The 26,709-nt window shown below is 43.8% G+C and overlaps 2 protein-coding genes across 2 annotated transcripts; both read right to left on the bottom strand.

The window, feature by feature from the left end:
• Positions 1 to 2,793: 2,793 nt before the first annotated feature.
• LOC104991317 (olfactory receptor 4D6) lies at positions 2,794 to 3,737 on the bottom strand. Its single transcript, XM_010843734.1, is given in 2 exon segments — positions 2,794 to 3,404; positions 3,407 to 3,737. Coding segments are annotated over 2 exon segments (942 nt in total).
• A 10,612-nt stretch (positions 3,738 to 14,349) lies between these two features.
• On the bottom strand, positions 14,350 to 15,297 carry LOC104991287 (olfactory receptor 5A1). The gene has a single exon (XM_010843703.1). It carries the CDS (start codon positions 15,295 to 15,297, stop codon positions 14,350 to 14,352), a length of 948 nt encoding a protein of 315 aa, XP_010842005.1.
• Positions 15,298 to 26,709: the final 11,412 nt, after the last annotated feature.

Raw genomic sequence — 26,709 nt, 5'->3', positions numbered from 1 at the left:
AGTTAAAAGATTGATTAGAAATTGTATTGGTGAAGGGTTTTTCACTTGTTGGGCCAATGTTTGCTGCTAAGTTTCCATATCCCTTACCTGCTGTGTCCCTGGCAGTGTATTGTTTAATATAATTGGTGTAAGTAGTAGCTTTAATGTTTGTAACCTGGGACCCTTGAGTTAATTCTTTTTCTTGTTATAGCCCACCACACCTTTGCTCTGTAGGAATGCAACTTTATCTAATGCTTTTGGAGGGTGGCTCCTGACCAATCACCTTTAGAGAAAAATAAGTTTTCTGAAGAAAGGGTCTTAAAATGTTAACAGGCCTCCGGGCCAGAAGATGATGCAAATCACCTAAGCTTTTGCATATGATAAGTTTGCAGGAAGAAAGCCTGGCTTGCTGCCTGACTCTACCCTTTCCCTCATTATCCTCTATGCATAACTTAAGGTATAAAAACTACTTTGGAAAATAAAGTGCGGGCCTTGTTCACCAAAACTTGGTCTCACCATGTCGTTCTTTCTCTTACCTTCTGGCTGAATTATTCAGCCTCTTTTCTCCACTGAATTTCCTCCCTGAGCTATCCTTATATCAGCCTCTTTTCTCCACTGAATTTCCTCACTGAGCTATCCTCATTCTATTACTCTTTATATCCTTAATTAACGTTTAATCAAGCAGTTGTTTCCTGATCTTCGCCTACGCCGTCTCTCCTTCGAATACCCTGGATCAGCTGGGGCTGGTCCCCGGCAGATTCCTGGCCTAATGTGTCTGTCTTGTAAGACTCAGAGAAGATCACAGATGTGTGGTCATCTATGAGGACCTTTTTAGCTAAATATTAACTGATCATAAACATTTGCAAAAAATTGCTGTGTGTTGCAATTTCCTCAGCTTCCTTATTTCCCTTGGCCTATTTTTTTTTAAATTGATGTTTAGTTGTTTTACAATGTTGTGTTAGTTCCTGCTGCACAGCAAAGGGAATCAGCCACGTGTGTGTGTGTGTATATATAAACTCTACTCAATGTGGTAACAAAAAGGATAACCCTAACCCTAACCACATTGAGTAGAGTTCCTTGTGCTGTACAGTCGGTTCTTGTTAGTTAACTTCTCATTAGTCATCCATTTTACACGTAGTAGGCATGGCGGTCCGGATCTCAGTTTACCCCGCCTCCCCGCCCCTTGGTGCCCATGGTTTGTGGGTACACATGAACTTACTGGTCTATTTCTGAATGACTGCTGGAGGCAGAAGGGTGGGATTTGATGTGAGTGTATAAACAGAAAGGAGATTTATTGTCTCCTTATATATCTACTTTCTTGGAATCCTATTCTTGGAAGAGAGGAGGTTTATAACACAGACCCAGTGGCTATTCTTAAATGGCTCTGTATGCCATATGTTGTATTTTTTTTCCTTTCCTGGTACACAAAATGGGCCTTGAGTGAGTCAAACGTTACTTCTTAGGTAATTTTTTTTTTTTTATACCACACGGATTTGTCCTAAATTGTCTGTGCATATGTAGATGAAAACTACAGGTTTGCTCCAGCTCTGAGAGCTCTGGGGGTGAAATGGAAAGTGGGGATGGAAGGAAGAAGGAAGCTCAGGACAACATAAAATAAAAGCGCATTTTGTGCAGATACATCCCCAAACTATTCAAGTCCTTTTGAGACTAATTTCAATGTAAAGAAAGTAGAAAGAACCGGAGGACAGGGAATATTTGGTCTATTTCTAGATTAGTTCATGCATACATCTGACCCAAAATATATTTCTTCTCTTTTCTCTAATTGGTGAAATATATTGAAGATTCTGTACTCACAATAGTAAATCAAAAAGTGATTACTTTAATAATCAACTGGAAATAGCAGTCATTAGAGAGAAAATATGAGAAATACATGCATCCACATTCTAAGTGTGTGCTAAGTCGCTTCAGTTGTGCCCAACTCTTTGTGACCCCATGGACTGTAGCCCCCAGGCTCCTCTGTCCATGGGATTCTCCAGGCAAGAATCCTGGAGTGGGTTGCCTGCCCTCCTCCAGGGGATCTTCCGGACCCAGGAATCGAACCCTTCTCTCTTGTGTCCCCTGCATTGGCAGGTGGGTTCTTTACCACGAGTGCCACCTGGGAAGCTATATATATATACACACACATCTGGAGACATAAGAGACGTGGGTTCAATCCCTGGGTTGGGAATATTCCCCTAGCAACCCACTCCAGGATTCTTGCCTGGAGAATCCCATGGACAGAGGAGCCTGGCAGCCTACGGTCCATAGGGTCGCAAAAGTGGGACACGACTGAAGTGACTTAGTACGCATACATGCAGCACAGGCGTATTTGGCAACAGAGATGCAGATCATAGGGAACATAGACTGTATGCCTGATTAATGCCAGGAGTCGTGTGCGCCTTTACAACCATAATCCTCTCCACACTGATCACGTTTCATCCTCGCAACCACCTTGTAAGTAGACAGCGTTATTTCCAAACCACAAATGGTAAAAGTGAGGACAGATAGCACTTGGGTTATTGATTTCAGCTTTATACCACATACTTCTCCCCCGTCCCCAGCCCGAGAGCGGATGTTCAATCTCATCCCTCCCTTTTGTTCTGAGAGTCTGTCTAACAGAGCTTAGTGGCTGTGATGTTCAATCTCATCCCTCCCTTTTGTTCTTCGAGTCAGTCTGTCTAACAGAGCTTAGTGGCTGTGGGGATGTGCAGAAATGGCAGTGGACAAAGACTAGCTGTCTCTGATTCCCAGGCTCGTAGTCTGAGAAAACCTCAAACTAGGCTCACATTAGATTTCGGGTCTCAATCTGACGGCTCATCTGAGTTTATTGCTCTCAAAAGGCCCAAGCCTCCTCTGCAGCCTCTTCATGGCTGCCTTCATCTCCTGGTTTCTCAGGGTGTAGATCACGGGGTTCAGCATGGGGGTGACGACTGTGTTATTGATGGACACAGCTGTGTCCACGGGCAGCGTGATAAAGGGCCGGCAGTAGATGTAAACACAGGGCACGAAGTGAAGAGTCACCACCAGGACGTGGGAGGTGCAGGTGGAGACAGCTCTGCTCCGGCCCTCCCCGACATGGGATCGAAGCATGACCAGGGTGACGGTGTAGGACCCCAGGAGCAGGAGGAACCACAGCAGGGTCACCAGCCCGTTGTTAGAGATCAGGAGGAGCTCCAGAGCAAAGGTGTCGGTGCAAGCCAGTCTAACCACCTGGGGCACGTCGCAGTAGAAGGCATCCAGGGTGCTGGGGCCACAGAAAGGGAGCGGAAGCATCAGGATAATCTGGACAGTGGAGTGCAAAGCGCCACCCACCCAGGAAGCCACCACCAAGCCCACCCACACCTCTCTCCTCATGATGGTCACGTAATGCAGGGGCTTGGAGATTGCGAGATATCTGTCCCAGGCCATCACAGACAGGAAAAAATATCCGCCCCTCCAGCAAAGTGGAAGAAAAAGATCTGTGCCATGCAGCCATTGTAGGAGATGGTTTTCCTCTCTGATAAGAGATCCACCAGGAACTTGGGAACGGTGACGGATGAAAAGACGATGTCCAGGATTGATTTGTTCCGCAGGAGAAAGTACATGGGGGTGTGGAGGTGGGACTCCCAGGTGATGGTCACCACGACGAGGGCATTGCCCAGCACGGTTGTGACGTATACAGCTAGGAAGATGACAAACAGGAACAGCTCCAGTTCCCGGAAGTGAGTGAGTTCCAGGAAGACAAACTCCCTCACGTTGGTGTGGTTGCTGTGGCCCATGATGGAGAGCACGCTCTCCCAGGTCTCCCTTTGGAAAAGATACGTCAGGGTGAGCAGCATGGTGCCCTAAGGCAGCAACATCATCGATCACATAGTGCGTTTTTTTTTTTTTTGCTTTGTCTTGTTTTTAACTTTTTATTTTGTAATGGAGAGTAGCCGATTAATGATGTTGTGATAGTTTCAAGTGAACAGCAAAGGAACTCAGCCCTGCATATACAACAACTCATTCAACCCTCAAGGCCCCTCCCATCCAGGCTGCCGCCTAACACTGAGCAGAGTTGCACGTGCTCTACAGTTGTGGCTTAGTCACTAAGTCATGTCCGATTCTTTTGGACCCATGGACTGTAGCCAGACTCCTCTGTCATGGAATTTTGCAGGCAAGAATCCTGGAGAAGGTTGCCGTTCCTTCTCCAGGAGATCTCCTCAGCCCAGGGATCAAACCCATGTCTCCTGTGTCTCTTGCTTTGCAGGCAGATTCTTTACAACGCACCCCCCGGGAAGCCCTTAGTTGGCTTGGTTGGGCCCCAATTACTATTTTCAAATAATGCTGCTCTCAACGTTTTGTAAATCCATTTTTGTGTGCCTATGAAAAGCCAGACATAGACATACTGGGTCAAAGGATATGCTAATTTTCTAATTTTAAATGATGATGAAGATATTGTAAAGAAACAGCGTAGGGGCCCGAGGGGCAGCTGCCTACGCTGAAGGACACAAGCTCCCGAGTCTGTGCCTTCTGGAAGCTTGAAACTGTGGCAGTCCAGAAGCAGATACCCAGTCCATTTCACTGGTATCAAAAACTTTTGCATCTCTTACACTCTCACAGGGAGAATGAATTGTGTACTGGTCAAGTGCAGAAAGAGGCTTCCCTGATGACTCAAGTGATGGAGAATCTGCCTACAATGCAGGAGACATGGGTTCAATCTCCTGGAGGAGGAAATAGCAACTGACTCCAGCATCCGTCCCTGGGAAACCCATGGACAGAGGAACCTGGCTGAGCACGCACGCGCATGCACGCACGTGCATGCATGCACATATATGCACACACACATATGGAGGTACTGTTTTGATAGTCTTATACTTAAGCTTTGATAGTCTTATTCTTCAAGTTAAGATTTAAAACAAAAACTCCAGCTGTGAAAGCAAGATAAACAGATTCTAAACTGTACCTCATCTGTTAAGTTCCAATGTCAACTCATTAGGTGATACTCAATCTGTACAATAAATTATGAACCTGGGAAAGAAGCAAACAGCCTAACTCTATTGTATTTGTGTTTGAATACTTGATTTCTTTTTATAAGTAGATACTATGAGCTGAAGTAAATGATAATACTTTTTAACTTCTTAGGGAGATGGAATACTGAAGATTTTGTCATCTTAAGAACATAAACATCAAAAAATAAGCTAAAATATTAGAATAAAGTCTAAGTAATTTTTGTTTTACTTTTGGGGAAGAGAAGAACTTTGTAAGCATTACAAAGAAGATGATTAGATTTGGCTAATTAAAATATGAGGATGAATTGAGAGAGTGGTATTGACATATATACCCTACCATGTGTAAAATAGATAGCTAGTGGAAAGATGCTGTATAACACAGGGAGCTCAGCTCAGTGTCTGTGATGACCTACAGGGGTGGGATGGGGGCTGGGAGGGAGGCTCAAGCGGGAGGGGATATACGTATACAGATAACTGATTCACATCGCTGTACAGCAGAAGCTAACACAACATCGTAAAGCAATTAGACTCCAGTAAAAAATAAGGAATTTCCATGTTTTGGAAAATAAAAAACTTGAGAAAACAAGTTTTGTATACGTGAAAAATAAATAAAATAGGCTTAATGTTTTAGATATATAGAGTTCTAATCATTTAGTAAGAAATAGATATTTTAAAATAAAAATGGGTCATGATTCAGAGAGAAGTAGAGTTGGTCATACCATTCATCAAATAAGCACAAATTAAAAGTGTGGTGAGATACCACTTCTCATCTAGAAGATCGGCCTATGAAGAAGTGATCCATTGTTGGCAAGGATATGGAGAAAGAGACACCTCCGTCTATGGTTAATAGGAATGTATACAGGGACACACTTTCTGAGGTCATTCTGGAAGCATGTGTCAAGACAAAATCTGCAAATCTTTTGAGTCAAAAATTCTACTCCAGGAATTAATGCTAAAATGTGAATAAACAAAATGCTTAATGTTATGAGTACAAAGAAAGGTCATCACAGTGAAGTTTAGAAGAGATTAGTTTAAATTACTATCTGATTTATGAAATTGGTTCAATAAGTTATGGCACTATAGAGTAATTCAATATTTGCAGCCATTCAAATTTATAATGTAGAACTTTATTCTTAGATGTGGTAAGATTCTTCTTTAATAAAAGGTTGAAGCACTGAATATATCACATAATCTTATTTTTTGGAGAAAAACTACATGCCTAGAAGAAATCTGGAAAGATGTATACCATTATCTGTGGGTAATTGGATTTCGGTAGTTTTACTTTAAAAAGATATTCTATTGTTTCCTATTTAAAGAAATGACTGTAGGCTCTCTCTCACCTTCAAGATGCCCCATACTCTGCCTGTGGAGGGTTTTTCTCTAAATATATCCACTCCTTACCAGTCAAAAAATAAAAAGACTGTAAATGGCTTCTAATCTTAAAAATCAGGAGAAGAATCCCTCATACACATAATTACAACTTGAAGTAAAAGATTTTTTCCATTAATTTGAACTCTGATGTTATGCTCCTCGTATTTTTCTTTTCCTTCTCTGTAAAATTGTCCTAAGAAAGATAACTTGTTAAGGAAAGAGGGATGGGGGGGTGACAGTTCTAATTATTCTTTTGGGGTGTTCTGGCTCCATGAGGCATTGGCTGGAGCCATCTAGGAATCTAGGACCCACCAAATCAGATCTCTGGAAAATGAGATCAAAGATACTTACTGCTGGCTTCTCTTTTGAATTAAAATGATTCCCCTTGCTCCTCTGACTTCCCTGGTGGCCCAGACGGTATTAGCGTCTGTCTACAATGTGGGAGACCCAGGTTTGATCCCTGGGTCCGGAAGATCCCCTGGAGAAGGAAATGGCAACCCACTCCAGTACTCTTGCCTAGAAAATCCCATGGATGGAGGAGCCTGGTAGGCTGCAGTTCATGGGGTTGCAAACAGTCAGACATGACTGAGCAACTTCACTTTGCTCCTCTTAAAAGGTTTTGGACAGACGATCAGGCCCAAGATCGAGCTAACGTTGAATGGTGGCCTTTCTGTCTCGTAACCTCACAGTTGCCTTGTAGAACTCAGTTATCCAACAATTCTTTTTGAATGGATGAATGAATGAATGGGTGGCTAGTGCCTGATACGAAGTAGTCACCCAACAAGAAATCATTCTTCTTTACTCATCTCCAGTCTCATCTAAACTTCCCTCTCTCACCCCTTATTCACTTTTGCTTCTGCGCAAATCAACTAAATGCCAATTCACAGGAGAGTACCTTGTAAACTTCAAAGCGTTATATAATATTATCATAATGCTAACGTCCTTACATCATCCTGTTTCTTTTCCTGCTCCCAGCTAGCTTTTAATCACTATTTCTTTTTTAAAGAAAGGGACTGTGCTGGTTACTTTCCTAAACTTTGTAGATGCTCAGTAAATGTTTTTAGAAGTTTTTAAAAAAGAATTTTACAGTAGTCCTTCTTTTTAAAAAAATTTTTTTGAAGAATAATTGCTTTACACTGTTGTGTTGGTTTCTGCCATACAACAGTGTGAATCAGCCCTGAGTATACACATGTCTCTTCCCTCTTGAGCCTCCCTCGACCCCCTACCCCATCCCACCCCTCTAGGTCATCACAGAGCACCAGGCCGAGCTCCCTGTGCTATAGAGCAAATTCGCACCAGCTCTGTTTTACACGTGGTTGTGTATATATCTCAACGCTACTGTCTCATTGGTCCCGCCGTCTCCTTCCCCTGCCGTGTCCACAAGTCCTTCCTCTATGTCCATCTCTCTATTCCTGCCCCGCAAACAGGCTGTACAGAATGTTTTAATACAAACAATAACCCAATTTGAATGTGTCTTGAGAAGCCTAGTATTTCACCTGAGAAGCAACAGACTTTAATCAGCTGGAGGCGTTTGGTTGTACACGACACACCTGCTTCAGGGTTTCCCGTGGAATGCGCGTGGCCGAGTCCCCGCACTGCTCACCCGAAACCGTCACAGCACACCCGTGGTAACTGCTTCTATATTATCACACAAAAGAAAAGGTAAAAAAAGAATTGCGCATGGATATTCTGTTTTTCAGGGACTGGACATGGAACACTATCCAAATCATAAAATTACACACGTGCCACGCTGAAGTTGCCTGCTGTTGTGCCTTCAGGATGCCCTCACCTACCTTTGCTTTAGAAAGGGGAGCCGGCCAGGTTCCCCATCTTCACCCAGACAGACGCATCATCTACATTGCTCCCTGAGACACGGGATTGGGAGTCTAACGATGTAGCAGTCAGCATGGGGAATAGTGTCAGGTATTTGTAGGAAAAGTACTTTTCACTGGAGAAGCTGGCAGCTGCAGATGCAGTGGGAGTTATTAAAGCGTTACTAAGCAACATGTATCTCTATTGGAGTTTTCCGATCTAGCTTCCTGTTATTGCTTTCTTTGTAGTTAAACTCCACTGGGGTCTTAGAGCATACTCTGCATGATTTATGAAAAGAATAAAACATTTTATGGTCCAGAATGTGATCTGTCCTGGTAGATGTTCCATGTGAGCTTAAGAAGAATGTGTGTTATGCTATTGTTAGATGAAATATTTTATATTAATTAGCTCCCATTGATTAATGGTGCCGTTCAGTTCAACTGTATCCTTACTGATTTTCTGCCTATTGGATCCATCAATTGCTGATAGAAGGATATTGATATTTCCAGCTATAGAGTGGATTTGTCTATTTCCCCCCGTATTTCTATCAGTTTTGCCTCTTATATTTTGACATTCTGTTGCTAAGTGTATACACACTAAGTATTGTTGTGAATTCTTTGACAGTTGACCCCTTTATCATTATCATTATGAAGACTCTTAATCTCTGATAATTTTCCTTGTTGTAAAGTCTGCTTTATCTCAAATTATTATACCTATTCCAGCCTTCTTTCTGTGTTATCTTTCTCCTTTGCATTACTTTTAATCTATCTCTGTCTTTGAATTTAAAGCTGATTTCTTACAGAAAACATATAGTTGGTTCCTTTAAAAAAATCCCCTCTATACTGTTTTATGTTTATGTATTTGTTTTTATTTTGGATATTACATTATTTTATGGATATATAATTGACATCAGTTCAGTTCAGTCGCTCAGTTGTGTCCGACTCTTTGTGACCCCATGGACTGCAGCATGACAGGCCTTCCTGTCCATCACCAACTCCCAGAGTTATGCAAACTCATGTCCATTGAGTCAACATTCTATGAATTTCAGGTATACAAAATAATGATCTGATATTGGTAAATACTGTGAAGTGATGATCACAAAGAGATGGAAATTTAACACAAATTGCATATATGTATAGAATTTAATTACCACATCTTTTTTTTTTTTTTACAAAGTAGATGTGATAATTAAATAGTAATCAACTTCAAATGAGTGGTGGTGTCAACTTGGCAGATTTAAGAATGAAGGTGTGAGAGCATAAGTGACGTCCACCAACTGTCAGAGTTGGCGACCATTGGAATTCAAACCTCGGTCATTGAAAACTGTTCACCTTGCTGATTATATCAAAGAGCAACTGTGAAGTATGTGGCCCAATGCTCCGTGAACAGCAGACAGTCAGGAAACACTAATCCTTTTACCTGCATCGTGGGGAGTGGTGGAAAGCATCTTGGGGCCTGATCCTTCTTCAGTCAGATAAACACACCTAAACTGATAAAACAGAAGATTTGTATTGGTGTGCAAGACCCAGGATGTTTTGCATATATTACCTTATGTAATCAGCTCTTGCCAGTTTTCAATGTCTTAAAATTTGTGGCCAAGTTTGAGCTTGACCAGTTGGGTTGCCAGTTTGGGTTTGACAGGTGTCTCGGCTGTGAGAATGAAATGGCATAAACTGATACCAGCGCTCTTTAACCTGAGTTGAGTCAGACGGTGAGTTGGGACGTTTGTCCGTGAGTGTGCCCCCTCCGGGTCTGGACCTTGTCCTCTTTCGCTGCGGCATCTCCCTTTATCTTAGGTGCCTACAGATCTTAGCTTTCCTTTTAAGATCCTTTCTGAAGAAATGACCATGAAACTTAAAGAATATCCTTTTTTTAAAAAGGAAACATTGGCACTTTAAAAGGGGACCAGCCTTAAACAAACAGATGAATTTCAGAATTTCAGGCAGTAAGGTGCAAATAATGTGGACATTAGGGATCTCCCTGGTACTGAGAATATATTCATACGTGCTCAGTCGCTCAGTTGTGTCAGACTCTTTGCAAAAACATGGACTGTAGCCCTCCAGGCTCCTCTGTCCATGGAACTTTCCAGGCAAGAATATTGGAGGGGGTTGCCATTTCTCCCAACTCAGGGGTCAAAACTATGTCTCTGGCATTGGTGGATTCTTTAACACCGAGTCACCTGGGATATGCCGCTTACTAATTCTTTGGGGAGGGGTCTAAAACAGGCAACCTCCTCAGAAATGTTTTCTTTTAAAGTTTTTTTTTTTTTTTTTCCCTAGGAGCAAAGTTTCAAACATGGGTCAGGAGACTCACCAGAGGATGCCATTAGAGGAGCAGAAGCAGAAAGGGGAGAATTTGGGTTGAGCTTATAGGAAGGCAGGAAAAACCAGAGTCGTGCCCGGAAAAGAAATGTTAAAGAAGTTCCTGCATCTGACTGAGACTCAGAGTTCCAGGAGGTCATAAACGAGCCTGGGTGGTACATAGTCACACAGAGCAAATACCAGCTGATGGTGGGCAGCCACTCCCAGCCAGTCTGTCCCCGAACAACTTTATATTTTCATTTATTATTCTTTGGATACAGTCTAATCAGGCAAATGTAGCTGCTTCCAGTCCCCAAGCTGCTCTCTGAGACAGAACACTTGAAGCTCATTTATCCTTCCTCTTGATGCTGGGAGTGTGTGTTTGTGGGCAGATACTTGAAGTGAGGGGGCTTCCCAAGTGGTGCTAGCGGTAAAGGACCTACCTGCCAATGCAGGAGGTGCAAGCGATGTAGATTCAATCCCATGGGCTGAGAGGATCCCCTGGAGGAGGGCACGGCACCTCACTCCAGTGTTCTTGCCTGGAGAATCCCATGGGCAGAGGAGCCTGGCGGGCTACAGTCCATGGGGTTGCAAAGAGCTGGACACAACTGAAGCAACTTAGCATTCATTCACTTGAAGTGAGAAGACAAAAAGAGATTGGAGAGAGGCTGTAACCTCTAAGAATTTCTCTTCCAGAAATATTAACCTGTTAATATCCACAGCTCTATGCCGGGGTCCAGCCCCGGTGGATCCAGGGAATTCGAAGCAGGGACAGCGTCGGCGAGGATCAGGAAACAATTGCTTAATTAAACGTTAATTAAGGATATAAAGAGTGGTTAAATAAGGATAGCTCAGTGAAGAAATTCAGTGGAGAAAAGAGGCTGAAATAAGGATAGCTCAGTGAGGAAATTCAGTGGAGAAAAGAGGCTGAATAATTCAGCCAGAAGGTGAGAGAAAGAACGACATGGGGAGACCAAGTTTCGGTGAACAAGGCCCACACTTTATTTTCCAAAGTAGTTTTTATACCTTAAGTTATGCATAGAGGATAATGGGGGAAGGGATAGAGTCATGCAGTAAGCCAGGCTTTCTTCCTGCAAACTTATCATATGCAAAAGTTTAGGTGATTTGCATCATCTTCTGGCCCGGAGGCCTGTTAACATTTTAAGACCCTTTCTTCAGAAAACTTATTTTTCTCTAAAGGTGATTAGTCAGGCGCCACCCTCAAAAGCATTAGATAAAGTTGCATTCCTACAGAGCAAAGGTGTGGTGGGCTATAACAAGAAAAAGAATTAACTCAAGGTCCAAGGTTACAAACATATAAAGCTACTACTTAAACCAATCATATTAATCAATACACTGCCAGAGACACAGCAGGAAAGGGATATGGAGACTTAGCAGCAAACATTGGCCCAACAAGTGAAAAACCCTTCACCAATACAATTTCTAATCAATCTTTTAACTACTCAAAAGAATCTGTGTTTAGACAGTTTAGAACATCTCATGCCTCTCACAGTTGGGAGGCTCCGAACAATCACATGTGGCCAGAAAAACCTATTCATGCAGGCTAGAGGACTTCCAAAGGAGTTTGTAGGTTGAAACACTATCACACCCAGGAACTTTATAACTGGAGCTGTAAGTTAACTCTTTTTTTTCAGAGAGAGGTAGTGGGGGACAGCCCCCCGTAAAGTCAGAGGTGTAGGTGAGAGCACAAAGCAGAAAGTAGGCAGACTCTGGTTTTGGGGGTAGATGCTCGAGAATTTCCAGGGGGACTCCTGAGGCTCGATCCTGCCTTTACGTATGCCGAGCCTCCTTCCTCATGACCTTTGCCACGAGTGGAGCTCCTCACCACCGGTTCCCGGCAGCTCTAGACAATAGGGGAGGGATCTTCCAAGTCTATGGTTAGAAGGGCATTTAGGCAGCTGGTTCTCTACTGCTGCTGCTAAGTCGCTTCAGTCGTGTCGGACTCTGTGCGACCCCATAGACAGCAGCCCACCAGACTCCCCCGTCCCTGGGATTCTCCAGGCAAGAACACTGGAGCGGATTGCCATTTCCTTCTCCAATGCATGAAAGTGAAAAGTGAAAGTGAAGTAGCTCAGTCATGTCCAACTCTTTGCGACCCCATGGACTGCAGCCTACCAGGCTCCTCCGTCCATGGGATTCTCCAGGCAAGAGTACTGGAGTGGGGTGCCATTGCCTTCTCCACACCCTTCCAAATGATTAGTTACATTTACCCCTTGAATGTTTCTACAAAGGAAGGATTTGCAAAAAATCCACAGCTTCACAAATTAATCACTCTCTGAGGTGTCAAAGACACATTCTTATTTACATTTTCTAAAAGCAGAGGCAATTAATCTCCGTCCCAGTCACCAGACCCTGAGATTCATTGTTAGCCACACTGTAAGGAAATAATATAAACACCATACTCTGCAAAAGCCAACATTACTAGGGACAGTGAATAATTCATTTATCAAACAGATATTTGATATGTCCCTAGTGTGTGCCAGACACTGTGGTAGGTTCTGAAAGAACAATACTGAACAAGAGTCGGTAACTGTCCCTGAGGAAGTTGTAGACTAGTGTAAGGGCTTCTTGGTGGCTCAGTCGTAAAGAATCTGCCTGCCAGTGCAGGAGACACAAGAGATGAGGTTCGATCCCTGGGTCGGGAAGATCCCCTGGAGCAGGAAATGGCCACCCACTCCAGTACCCTTGCCTGGGAAATCCCATGGACAGAGGAGCCTGGAGGGCTACAGTCCACGGTGTTGCAGAGTTGGGCACGACGCCCCCAACTCTGCCCCCCTGCCATCCACAACCAAAAGACTTCTTTCCTACACGCCTATGAGATAATACATCTATATTGCTTTAAGCCACTAGGTTGGTGGTAATTAGTTACAGCTGTGATAGTAAACTCATACTTGCAGATTCTTCAGATAAAATGATGTACATGCTACATTTTATTCTGCTTCTGGGTAGGGCTTTCATGAGATCAAATGGAGGGTCTAGAGTCTATAAACTGAACAAGTGAAGGTGAAAATGTTAGTCGCTCAGTTGTGTCCGACTCTTTGCAACCCCATGGGTTGTAGCCCACCAGGCTCCTCTGTCCATGGGATTCTCTGGGCAAGAACACTAGAGTGGGTTGCCATGCCCTCCTCCAGAGGATCTTCCCAACCCTGGGATTGATGCCAGGTCTCCAGCATTGCAGGCAGATTCTTTACCGTCTGAGCCACTAGGTACCTCATAAAAGGTTGTGGTTGTAATACCCATTGTGAGAATGGGTATTACAGGGGAATAGGCTACTTGGGGAATTTCTTTTTGTTTTTCTGAAGTAATCGCTTTCTCTTTTTTAAAAATTAATTTTTATTGGAGTTACTCTACAATGTTGTGTTTCTGCTGTACAGCAAAGTGAAGCAGTCATATGTTTACATGCACGCTAAGTCTCTTCAGTCCTGTCCGACTCTGTGTGACCCCATGGACAGCCCACCAGACTCTTTTGTCCATGGGATCTCCAGGCAAGCATACTGGAGTGGGTTGCCATGCCCTCCTTTGGGGGGTCTTCCCGACTCAGAGATCAAACCCATGTATCTTACATCTCCTACATTGGCAGGCAGGTTTTTTTAAATCACCAGCGCCATCTGGGAAGCCTGATATATGTACATATACCCCCTATTTTTTCGGATTTCCTTCCCATTCAGGTCACCACAGAGCACAGAGTAGAGCTCCCTGTGCTATACCATAGGTTGTCCTTTCGACGATCCATGGTGGGGTCAGTAGACAGATGACCAAGTGCAAAGGTGAGGAAACATGGAAGCAGTGCTTCCATTTTCAAGATGCACACCAACATGTCACTTACCTAAAGACACAGGCAGAGGCTATCATGCCAGGTCTCTGGCAGTTTGGAGACATATGTCTTCAGTCATGACCTAGGAAAACACTTTCTTTTTCCCCAGCATCTTACACAGGGCATCCTTGATCTCTTTGTTCCTCAAACTGTAAATGAGCGGGTTCAGCATGGGGATCACCAGTGAGTAGAACACAGATACCACCTTGTCTCTGCCAAACGAGTAGCTGGAGCTAGGCCGCAGGTACATGAAAAGGGCCGTCCCAAACAAGAGAGTCACCACCATCAGATGCGAGGCGCACGTGTGGAAGGCTTTCCTGCGACCTTCCACCGAGCGGATCTTCAGGACGGTAGCCACTATGTGACCATAAGAGACAAGAAGGATGAGGAACGACGTTCCCCCAACAACGGCCACCACGAGGAAATTCACCACTTGACTGGAGAAGGTGTTGGAGCAAGAAAGTGCCAGGACTGGTGGGAGGTCACAGAAGAAATGGTCGATGAGGTTGGGTCCGCAGAAAGGGAGCCGAAATATGGAACTGGACTGGACCAGGGAGCTCAGGAAGCCGCTGACATAGGCTCCAAACACCAAGCGTGTACAGAGGCCCTGGGACATGACGGCGGAGTAGAGCAGGGGGCTGGAGACGGCCGCGTAGCGATCGTAAGCCATCGCCGTCAGCAGGAAGCACTCGGTTAGACCTGCGCCCACGAAGAAGAAGAACTGAACGGCGCAGCCCAGAAAGGAAATGCTCTTCCGTTCCCGGAAGAAGTCGGAGAGCATCTTGGGAGCCACTGCGGAAGAGTAGCAGATGTCGACGAAGGACAGGTTGCCGAGGAAGAAGTACATCGGCGTGTGTAGACGGGTGTCACCTCTGATCAGAAAGATGAGGGCCAGGTTCCAGGCCAGGGTCACCAGGTAGATGCCCAGGAAGGTCACAAAGAGGAGGGCCTGCAGTTGTGGATGGTCTGCAAACCCCAGGAGGATGAACATGGTCACCGACGAGCCATTCCAGGCCCTAGATGTGGACATGTTTCCCATGGACGACGACAAGATGCAGACCTGGGATCACAATAATAACCCACAGGACAAATGATGTCAGCAAATAATTATTAAATGCATAGGAGGAAGGCAGAGTATTACAGACAGTTACATGCGTGCGTGCTAAATCACTCCAGTTGTGTCTGACTCTTGGTGACCATTTGAACTGTAGGCTGCCAGGCTCCTCCATCCCTGGGGTTTGGAGTGGGTTGCCGTTTCCTCCTCCAGGGAATCTTCCCTACCCAGGGACTGAACCTGTGTCTCCTGCATTCCAGGCAGATTCTTTACTGGCTGAGCCATCGGAGAAGCCCACAGAGAACTGCAACACAGAGAATGCAAAGATTTTCTCTTTCTCTTTCCCTTAGAAGGCAAATGTCTTAAATATTTGCTTTTTAATATAATACAGAGTGGTTTACATGAGCTTATGCTTTGGATTCAGACTCTCTGGGTTCAACTGCTACGTCTACCATTTGGTAACTGTGTCACTTTGGGTGAGATGGCTAACATCTCTAGACTTCAGTATCCTTTTAAAATGTGTGGGACTTCTCTGTGGTCCAGTGGCTAAGACTCTGCACTCCCCATGCAGGGGGGCCTGGGTTCAAACCCTGGTCAGGGAGCTAGGTCTCCTATGCCACCGCTCAAGAGCCTGCATGTTGTAGTTAAGACCCGGGGGAGCCAAGTAAATAAATAAATATTAAAAAAAGGTGACAGTGCTTACTTCACGTGTTTGTTTTAAGAATAAAATAAGCCAACATGTATAAAGTGACTGGCACCTAGTAAGTCCTCAAAGAAAGTTATTATTAGGACAGCTTCCTGTGCCCCAGGTGAATCATATCATGCCCTGACCTAACTATTTACCTAGCATTGTTCCAGTTTCAATATTGGAACGGAGAAGCCAACAGAGGGACAGGGCTCAGCTATTTAGATGGGAAACAATCTGTAAGGCATTTAAAATGTTTTTAATCCAAAGGATTAGGCCAGATGTGCATAGAAATGCTCTTAATTGTCTTCACGACCCAGATAATCATGATGGTGTGATCACTGACCTAGAGCCAGACATCCTGGAATGTGAAGTCAAGTGGGCTTTAAAAAGCATCACCACGAACAAAGCTAGTGGAGGTGATGGAATTCCAGTTGAGCTATTTCAAGTCCTGAAAGATGATGCTGTGAATGTGCTACACTCAATATGCCAGCAAATCTGGAAAACTCAGCAGTGGCCACAGGACTGGAAAAGGTCAGTTTTCATTCCAATCCCAAAGAAAGGCAATGCCAAAGAATGCTCAAACTACTGCACAATTGCACTCATCTCACATGCCAGTAAAGTAATGCTCAAAATTCTCCAAGCCAGGCTTCAGCAATATGTGAACCGTGAACTTCCTGATGTTCAAGCTGGTTTTAGAAAAGGCAGAGGAACCAGAGATGAAATTGCCAACATCTGCTGGATCATGGAAAAAGCAAGACAGTTCCAGAAAAACATCTATTTCTGCTTTATTGACTATGCCAAAGCCTTTGACTGTGTGGATCACAATAAACTGTGGAAAATTCTGAAAGAGATGGGAATACCAGACCACCTGATCTGCCTCTTGAGAAACCTGTATGCAGGTCAGGAAGCAACAGTTAGAACTGGACATGGAACAACAGACTGGTTCCAAATAGGAAAAGGAGTACGTCAAGGCTGTATATTGTCCCCCTGCTTATTTAACTTCTATGCAGAGTACATCATGAGAAACGCTGGACTGGAAGAAACACAAGCTGGAATCAAGATTGCCGGGAGAAATATCAATCACCTCAGATATGCAGATGACACCACCCTTATGGCAGAAAGTGAAGAGGAACTAAAAAGCCTCTTGATGAAAGTGAAAGAGGAGAGTGAAAAAGTTGGCTTAAAGCTCAACATTCAGAAAACTAAGATCATGGCATCTGGTCCCATCACTTCATGGGAAATAGATGGGGAAACAGTGGAAACAGTGTCAGACTTTATTGTTTGGGCTCCAAAATCACTACAGATGGTGACTGCAGCCATGAAATTAAAAGACACTTACTCTTTGGAAGGAAAGTTATGACCAACCTAGATAGCATATTCAAAAGCAGAGACATTACTTTGCCAACAAAGGTCCATCTAGTCAAGGCTATGGTATTTCCTGTGGTCATGTATGGATGTGAGAGTTGGACTGTGAAGAAGGCTGAGTGCCGAAGAATTGATGCTTTTGAACTGTGGTGTTGGAGAAGACTCTTGAGAGTCCCTTGGACTACAAGGAGATCCAACCAGTCCATTCTGAAGGAGATCAGCCCTGGGATTTCTTTGGAAGGAATGATGCTAAAGCTGAAACTCCAGTACTTTGGCCACCTCATGGGAAGAGTTGACTCATTGGAAAAGACTCTGATGCTGGGAGGGATTTGAGGCAGGAGGAGAAGGGGATGACAGAGGATGAGATGGCTGGATGGCATCACTGACTCAGTGGACGTGAGTCTGGGTGAACTCTGGGAGTTGGTGATGGAGAGGGAGGCCTGGTGTGCTGCGATTCACGGGGTTGCAAAGAGTCGGACACAACTGAGCGACTGAACTGAACTGAACTAGGTCTGAATATATTAACATGGTGTCAGTCTCAAATTTGTCGTCAGTATTACCTCTCTAAGCTGTTTGTTAAGAATGTTGGCCCTGGATTTGGACTGCCTGGATTCAATTCCCAGTGTTACCACTTAATAGATGTGCTGTCTTGGGCAGGTCATTTGAACTCTCTATGACTCTCTGTTAAATTAGAGATAATAATAGCTCTATATCTATCTATCTATCAGAGCTTCCCAGGGGCATTAGTGATAAAGAACCTGCCTGCCGATGCAGGAGACATAAAAGACGTGGATTCGATTTCTGGGTGGAGAAAATCCCCTGGAGGAGGGCATGGCAACCCACTCCAGTATTCTTGCCTGGAGAATCCCATGGACACAGGAGTCTGGCGGGCTACAGTCCACAGGGTCATAAAGAGTCGGACACGACTGAAGAGACAGCATGCGCGCACATCTATCAACTCTTTTTCTTTTTTAATTGGCCACCCGCGCACATCTATCAACTCTTCTTCGTTTTTAATTGGCCACCCGCGTACATCTATCAACTCTTTTTATTTTTCAATTGGCCGCCCGGGTCTCTGCGCATGTGGGCTTTCTCCAGGAGCAGCATGCCCGGGCTGCTCTCTAGCTATGTGCCCGGTTCCTCCTGGTGGTGGTGTCTCTCCTTGCGGAGCACGAGCTCCAGGTGCAAGGGCTTCCGTAGTTGCGGATTCAGGCTCAGTAGTAGTGGCGAATGGGCCGAACTGCCCCACAGCAGGTGGAATCTTCCTGGACCAGCCATCGAACCCGTGTCCCTTGCAATGGCAGGAGGATTCTTAACCACTGGACAACCAGGGAAGTCCCTCTATCTATCTATCATCTATCATCTTTCTAATCTGCTTTGGGATATTCCGGGCCCATAGTAAGCATTCTACAAGTGTTTGTTGTTGCTATTGTTTAAAGCCTCAATTACAAACTATTTCCAATCATATTCTTAGAATTTCCAGTGTATGAAGCATCTTTTGAGATTGGGGACCTCCATTTAACCCTCCTTTGTAAGAATTCCCATCAGTATCTCACACATCCACATGGAATCTCAGTCTTTTCATGTCAATCAGAGGAGAACTCCTGCCATCGGTCTCTAAGCTGAGGTCCTGTCCCCACAGGAGGCACCAGGAAAAGTGTGGTCAGAGTGTGAATGAGCCTTAAACATTTGGAATACATCTTAATGCTTCTGCATGTCTTATCCCAAACAATTTGGAAGTCAACCAAATTACCTTCACTATCTTTTAAGTCATATTTTCAGCCTATTCTATCTACCTCTTAAAATATAGAAAATCCAACAAATTTCATTTATTTTTCAAAAGGAAACTATTTTATGGATCTTAAAGCAATATATGAGAACTGCAAAATAATTTTCTCAGCAAACAACTGTGAAATACTAACCCTAAAAACCATGAGCTATTCCTGATTGAGGCACAAAAGCCTCGAAACTGGGAATCATGACATTCTATCCCCTGAAATAACAGCACTTACATTTTGGTATATTCTTTTCATGTGAAAGTGTATGTATATACATGAGCGTGTTAGTATCTTGCTACACAGACTCTATAACTTACAGTTATTAGAGAAATTATTCCAGGACACTGGCTTCACTCTTTGGGAAATAAAACTTTCTCTATTTGCTCTGAATTTTTCTTGCTCAATTTAGAAAAGCTACTTCATTTTAATATCCCCCATCTTTCATAAATCAATCCATTATCTGCCCATTGCTTGTCAAGTTCTCATAGACCTTCTCCATTTTCTTCTTGGAACTTACACAGAGAGATGTTCTTAGAATTGGGGCCCACCCTCTTCCCACTCAGTTAAAAAAAAAAAATCTGTAGCTCCTGCTACAGATTTTTCAGGACCAAAGTCCTCAAATTTGGATAGTGAGACCATGTGAGCTTCATCCTAGCCATCACCATGCCATCATTTGCACAGTTTAGGAGATCTCTTGCAATCCCAATCTCACCAATGTGTTTTTCCCCCTAAACTTTAAACTGATTATTTAAATTATTGGAGCATAATTGCTTTACAGTGTTGTGTTAGTTCCTGCTGTACAACAAAGTGAATCAGCTATATGTATACGCATATCCCCTTCCTCTTGAGCCTGCCTGCCACCCTCATCCCCCAGGTAAAGATATGGTACCTATGTACATAGAGTATTACTCGCCATAAGAGGAACGAAACTGGGTCATTTTTAGTGGTGTGGATGGATGCAGAGACTGCCATACAGAGTGAAGTAGGTCAGAGACAGAAAACCAAATATCGTATATTTACCAGTGGGTTTTAAGCTTTATCCTATGTTCAGAGGTTTCGCACCCATTTGTGACAGGTGTGTAGAGTTCTGAGAATCAGGAGAGGACTTTCCCCTCTTGGCAAAAAGAAAGGGACCCACAACAAAGTTTAGAATAATCTGCTGCAGGTATGGAGCCACATGGAGAAGTTTGGAGGCAAACAGACACAGCTCTGCTGGAGCTCTCAGCCCGTTCTAAGTAGGGTCCACCATTCGGCAAAGTAAGGACCCGAGTTTGTGATGTGCTTCAGGCTGTTTGGGGGCAATGATTCAGGTTAGAAGAAAGGGGAGTGGGATAAGGTAGTGGTTATGACACCGGTGAGGCTTCAGGACAAGTTTAATGGCTCTAATCCTGACTCAGCCACTTACCAGTGGTGGGAGATTGAGCAGTTCTTGTAGCCATTCTGAGTCTCAGTTTCTTCATTTGCAAAACAGGGGTAACGGTGACCACTTAACAGAGTTGTTTAACTATTGCATAAGACAACTTGGGGAAGGTTCATGGATCCTGAGAGTGAATGCTTGCTGAATGAACTGGCACTGTGATTGTTATCATCAGTGAATATTCCCTCCTCACATGATAGGTTAAAGTGTGCTTTTCTTGCAGAAATAAGGAATTCACTGATGGCCCATCTAGGTATATAAGAAGTGTCTGGGGTGAGATTGAAGAACTGAATAATCTGATGGTTGATACGTCAACTGAAAGTCTGTTTTGAATGTTGCCATTAGGAGGGATGGTTGGATGGCATCACTGACTCCATGGACATGAGTTTGAGTGAACTCTGGGAGTTGGTGATGGACAGGGAGGCCTGGCTATGGGGTGGCAAAGAGTCGGACGTGACTGAGCAAATGAACTGAACTGAACTGATTACGAGGGAAGGTTTTCATATTTAGGAATGATATTCTCCATCTCCCGAATCAGAAAGTGAAGCTGGACAAATTGAAACAAGGGGAAAACCTTATCCAGGGTTTTGTTCCAACATATGGATGCCTTGAATGGTATTCTGGAACATTAAATAGAAGGTATCTTAAGGGCTGCGTGAAGCAGTTTACATCACTGAACTCTGTTTATGAAGAGTGGCTCCCTCCCTTGGGAGAGGAAGAAAATCTCTTTCATTTTGGCAAGAAATCCCGGGAGGTTCAGTTTGATCCGAATCTCCTCCCTCTCATGAACCTGTGGTGTAGGTACAATCAGCGCCAGGCCTGTTTTACAGAGTCTGAGGGGCCCAGTGACTGTTGGATTTGTAAACACTGGAGCTGCATTTCTGTGGACACCACGAGCCTGCAGGGCCGTGGTGAAGATACAATAACGCCGTACAATGAAAAACTCAGCACATGACATTCTGCTGTATCTAAAATGGATAACACCAAGGACCTACTGTATGGCACGGGGAACTCTGCTCAGTGTTATGTGGCAGCCTGATGGGAGAGAAGTTTTGGGGGAGAATGGATACATGTATATATACGTATGTATGTGTATGGCTGAGTTCCTTTGCTGTCCACCTGAAAATATCACAACATTGTCAATCAGCTAAACTCCAATACAAAATAAAAAGTTAAAAACATAAAATCAATATGTTAATAAAAAACAACCTAGCACCTGGAAGACACTCAGGAATTGATGGGATCTGATAGAATTGATTTATGACTCAACTCATCTTTTATGAAACGTCTTCAAGAAAGTGTTATATTTTGTAACCAAATATGCCAAATCTGTGTTTAACAGGGGCTTCCCTTGTGGCTCAGCTAATAAAGAATCCGCCTGCAATGTGGGATACCTGGGTTTGATCCCTGGCTTGGGAAGATCCCCTAGAGAAGGGAAAGGCTACCCACTCCAGTATTCTGGCCTGCAGAATTCCATGGACTGTACAGTCCTTGGGGTCACAAAGAGTCACTTGGGAATGCAAGAAAAACAAGGCAACAGTGTCAAGGGGAACCTCAGCCAAACTAGTTTTGTGTGATCTTCCCATCCTTCTTCTCCTCACTGGGCAAGAACCCAGTGCCCTTAGGGTCTTTTTCTTCTAGGTCTGCCTATCATCTGAACTTACCAGTGACTGGTGGAGGTGAACGAATCCCTCTTGATGTAAGGTGAGAATTAAAAAGACACCCAGACTTTCATCCAAGAATTAGGACTTAGATGGCAAAATTCAAGCCTTCAGTCAAAAAAGAGAAGGAGAGTTTCAGAGGCTTGAGGTCTCGGCAGTGTTTCAAAAATCTACCAAGTGAGTCAGTCTGGCCCGATTCCAGCCCTTCCAAGTTGCTTTGCAGACTACTTATTCACAACTGGGGCCATGTTCAAGGGTATAGCAATTCCTTCAGAAATTTTGTGTCTTCTTACTTTCCTTCCCAGTTGCAAGGACTCAGCATAGTTCCAGAGCCCGTTAATGGAGAAGTAAGGTAGAAACAAGTTTGGGGATGAATTTGGGGGGAAACAGGCAGACTTGAGAGGCCCACGGGGAAAAACTGAAAGCCAAAGAACTCTTTCCTCATCTACAATAGGCGTGCACATCTCAGATGCACTTTGCAAAGTGTGCTCTGTAAGGTAAGATTAATGCGCGCATGAAGACGGAAAGTAAAAGGCGAATGACCGCACTTACCCCTTCTTGTTCTGCCTGTCGTTCAGCTTATGCTTGTCTCCTGATCTGCTTTGGAAGGCATCAGATCTTGCTTCAGGACTTGCTTCCAGTCCTCAAAGTGCTAACAAGTTTGCAGAGCAAGCTTGAGGTTGGTTTGTTCACCAAAGATAAAAGTTCCTGCTTGTTGCTTCTAATGTGTGTTTGTGGGCAGAAAAGTAGAGGGAAAAGATACAGAGGGGAAAGAGGGAGAGGAAGTAATCTTTAAGAAGCTCTTCTGGTGTCAACTAGTATCTGTACTTGGGCTCATTTGGGAAGTGTTTAAAAGCTGGGGTCAGGGGTGAATTTGAGAGAGGGTCTTTTCTTTCTCTTTGGAGACGTTTTCTTATATTTGCCCTGGAGGGTCTTATATTTTTCAAAAGAGAAAGGAGTGCGTCACCCAGATTTACAGATTTGTACTTAATTGATCTCTGGGGTGGTGTGGAGAACATATATTCACATAAGTGTTCTGAAGACATTGCTTATTAAACTCTATCCCTGTGGCCAGTTCCTCCGATCCCCCAAGGCTAATCAAGATCTCTTCTTACAAAAAAAAATCTCTATTGGTATTACTCGGTGAGCAAACGCAGGGTGGCTGCAGAACACAAAGGATAAGATACCCTGCAGGAGGAAACAAGATTGCCACACACCCGAGCTTAGTCTCTTCAGTTGTGTCTGACTTTGCAACCCTATGGACTGTAGCCCACCAGGCTCCTCTGTCCATGGGATTCTCCAGGCAAGAATGCTGGAGCGAGTTGCCATTTCCTATCCCAGGAGGTCTTCTCGACACAGGGCTGGAACCCACGCCCCCCGTGTCCCCTGCATTAGCAGGTGGAGTCTTTACCCCCGAGCCACCTGGTTATGGGCACTTTCATTTTATTTGCTAATCAACACATAATTTCCTAATGACTCATTTGAGCTTGTCTTATCTAGCTATTCCAAAGAGTGTGATATATTCACTTGTTTTCTGGAAGTAACATGTTCACATTATTCACAAATAATTGGTGTTCCTAATCTAATTAGTGTTAAATAATTAGTGTTCCTAATCTCAGAGTAATAAAAATTGACGGTGATAGCAAAAGTCATTGTTTATAAAAATCACTAGGCCAAGATTTTCTGAAAATGAAGAAGTCTCTTTAAAACTATGTCCAAATTAGTTGTCATTTTAATTAAAACATACAGTTAGCTCATATTTAATGAAAGTATATAGTTACTTCAGGACAATAATAATATAGATTATCATGCATTTCTAATAAACTGGTATCAGAATATTATAGTTGGAGGTATTTCTTTGGAGACAAATGGGAATTTAAGAATTAAATTGATAATCCGTCCTATTTGAATAGTTCTTATATAACGGTTTTCATATAGGTTGTGCATCACATGATCCTCACACAAACATACAGTGTTGACATGTTTGCATGCATCTCACAGATGAAGCATGAGCTCACGTAAGGTCAGCTGAAGGTCACAAGGCCACACAGATGAAAACAGGTGGGATTCAATCCTATGCCGTGTGATAACATTAGTCCTTTTTTAAAAAATCTATGATGCCCTCTCTTTGAGATTGCTCTTTCTTTTTGTCTTGATGCCTCTTTTTAAGAATTAAACCATATGATTTGTTTAAAATGGTACTGTGAACATGAACTTGCAAATTGTCTGTTCTCAATCACGTTATTCTTCTCAAAATGTATTTGTTTATTAATGTTACTCCTCATTTACAATATGCCCAGGGAATCCTCCATCTGCCTGGTCTGATTTATTCACCAGAATTGAAGGACATGAAAGTTTTGAGCTCATGTACTTAAGGAGCTGGTAGAGTGCTTAGAGCTTGCCAGGCATATAGCGTGAATGTGTGTGTGTGTGTGTGTGTGCTCAGTAGTGACCGACTCTTTGCGACCCCATGGGCTGTAGCCCGCCAGGCTCCTCTGTCCATGGGGTTTCCTAGACAAGAACACTGGAGTGGACTTCCATTTCCTTCTCCAGGGGATCTTCCACGCTCAGGGATCGAACCCCCTCTCTTGCATCTCCTGCATCGGCAGGCAGGGTCTTTACCAGCTGAGTCACTGGTAAGTCAGAATGCTGGGTTCTCATGTGGATTTTAGGGCTTCCCCGATAGCTCAGCTGGTAAAGAATCCACCTGCAATGCAGGAGATCCTGGTTCGATCCCTGGGTTAGGAAGATCCCCTGGAGAAGGGAAAGGCTACCCACTCCAGTATTCTGGCCTGGAGAATTCCACGGACTGTATAGTCCATGGGGTCACAAAGAGTTGGACTCGACTGAGCAGCTTTCCTTTCATGTGGACTTTAGTCCCTCACTGTTGTTCAGTTGCTCAGTCACGCCTGACTCTTTGCAACCCTGTGGACTGTAACCCACCAGGCTCTTCTGTCCATGAGATTCTCCAGGCAAGAATACTGGAATGGGTAACCATTTCCTTCTCCATTTAGTCCCTCAGTCGCCTCTTAAAACTCCCTACAATTTAGGCACACTTCCACGAGGTGGCAGCAACATTCCGTAGGCAGTGGTTCACCAACCTTTTTGGCACCAGGGACAGGTTTCAGGGAAGACAACTTTGCCGTGGAAGGGTGTGTGTGGGGGTGTTGGTTTCGGGGTGATCATTCAAGCACGTTGCATGTACTGTGCACCTTATTTCTATCATTGCATCGCCTCCACCTCAGATTGTCGGGCATTAGATTGGCAGGTTGGGGACCCCTGCCATTGGGGGTCTAAACTAGTTAGCATCTCTGAAAATAATGGTTTGTTAATTGACACTTTTGAATTGTGGTGCTGGAGAAGACTCTTGAGAGTCCCTTGGACTGCAAGGAGATCAAACCAGTCAATCCTAAAGGAAATCAGCCCTGAATATTCATTGGAAGGACTGATGTTGAAGCTGAAGCTCCAATACTTTGGCCACCTGATGCGAAGAACTGACTCATTGGAAAAGATCCTGATGCTGGGAAAGATTGAGGGCAGGAGGAGAAGGGGACGACAGAGGATGAGATGGTTGGATGGTGTTACTGACTTAATGAACATGAGTTTGAGCAAACTCCAGGAGGTAGTGGACAGGGAAGCCTAGCATACGTCAGTCTATGGTATTGCAAAGAATCTGACAGGACTTAGCTACTGATCAGCAACAGCAATATAGTTATCTCAGTTGTAACAATGTTGATTCAGCTCTCAAAGTCTTCTTCTTTAGCTCTTTTGTATATATGAAAGTGAAAGTGAAAGTTGCTCAGTTGTGTCTGACTCTGCAACTCCGTGGAGTATACAGTCCATGGAATTCTCCAGGCCAGAATTTACATATATATATATAATGACTGGAATTAAAAAATTTTTTTTAGAACCTATGCCGACCCAGGAATGGAACCAGGGTCTCTTGCACTGCAGGCAGATTCTTTACCATCTGAGCTATCAGGGAAACCCTTAAATCTTTTTTGGGCTTTTTAAAAATTAATTTTTGTTGGAGTATAGTTGCTTTGCAATGTTATGTTAGTTTCTACCGTACAGTAAAGTGAATCCATATATGTATACATATACAGATTCTTTTTTTATTTCCTTTTCATTTAGGTCAACACAGAGCATTGAGTAGTTGCATATATAATTTAAAGACCTCCCAAACCTCTAAATGTCCTTTACTATTGTACCTTACCTTTGGCTGGAGCAGGAAATGGCAACCCAGTCCAGTAGTCTTGCCTGGAAAATCTCATGGACAGAGAAGCCTGGCGGGCCCCAGCCCACAGGGTCACAAAGAGTAGGACACGACTGAGAGATTAACACAACATTATCTTTGGAATGCCCGGTGAAAAGACTTTGAATCTATGTAAGTTTAATGTTTTTACTTATTGCCAGTGAAAGAAATACCTACTGAGATAACTTTTAAACTCCAATTTGAGAATCAAGATTGTATTTACC

Source organism: Bison bison, unplaced genomic scaffold, assembly GCF_000754665.1.
Source record: "Bison bison bison isolate TAMUID 2011002044 unplaced genomic scaffold, Bison_UMD1.0 scf7180017864185, whole genome shotgun sequence".
NCBI classification, from domain to species: Eukaryota; Metazoa; Chordata; class Mammalia; order Artiodactyla; family Bovidae; genus Bison; species Bison bison.
The sequence above is the reverse complement of the archived record's forward strand: the minus strand, read 5'-3'. Positions and strand labels throughout refer to the sequence as shown.

Excerpts from the sequence above, each read along its gene's own strand:
- LOC104991287 (XM_010843703.1), bottom strand. The coding sequence starts at position 15,297 with ATGTCCACATCTAGGGCCTGGAATGGCTCGTCGGTGACCATGTTCATC.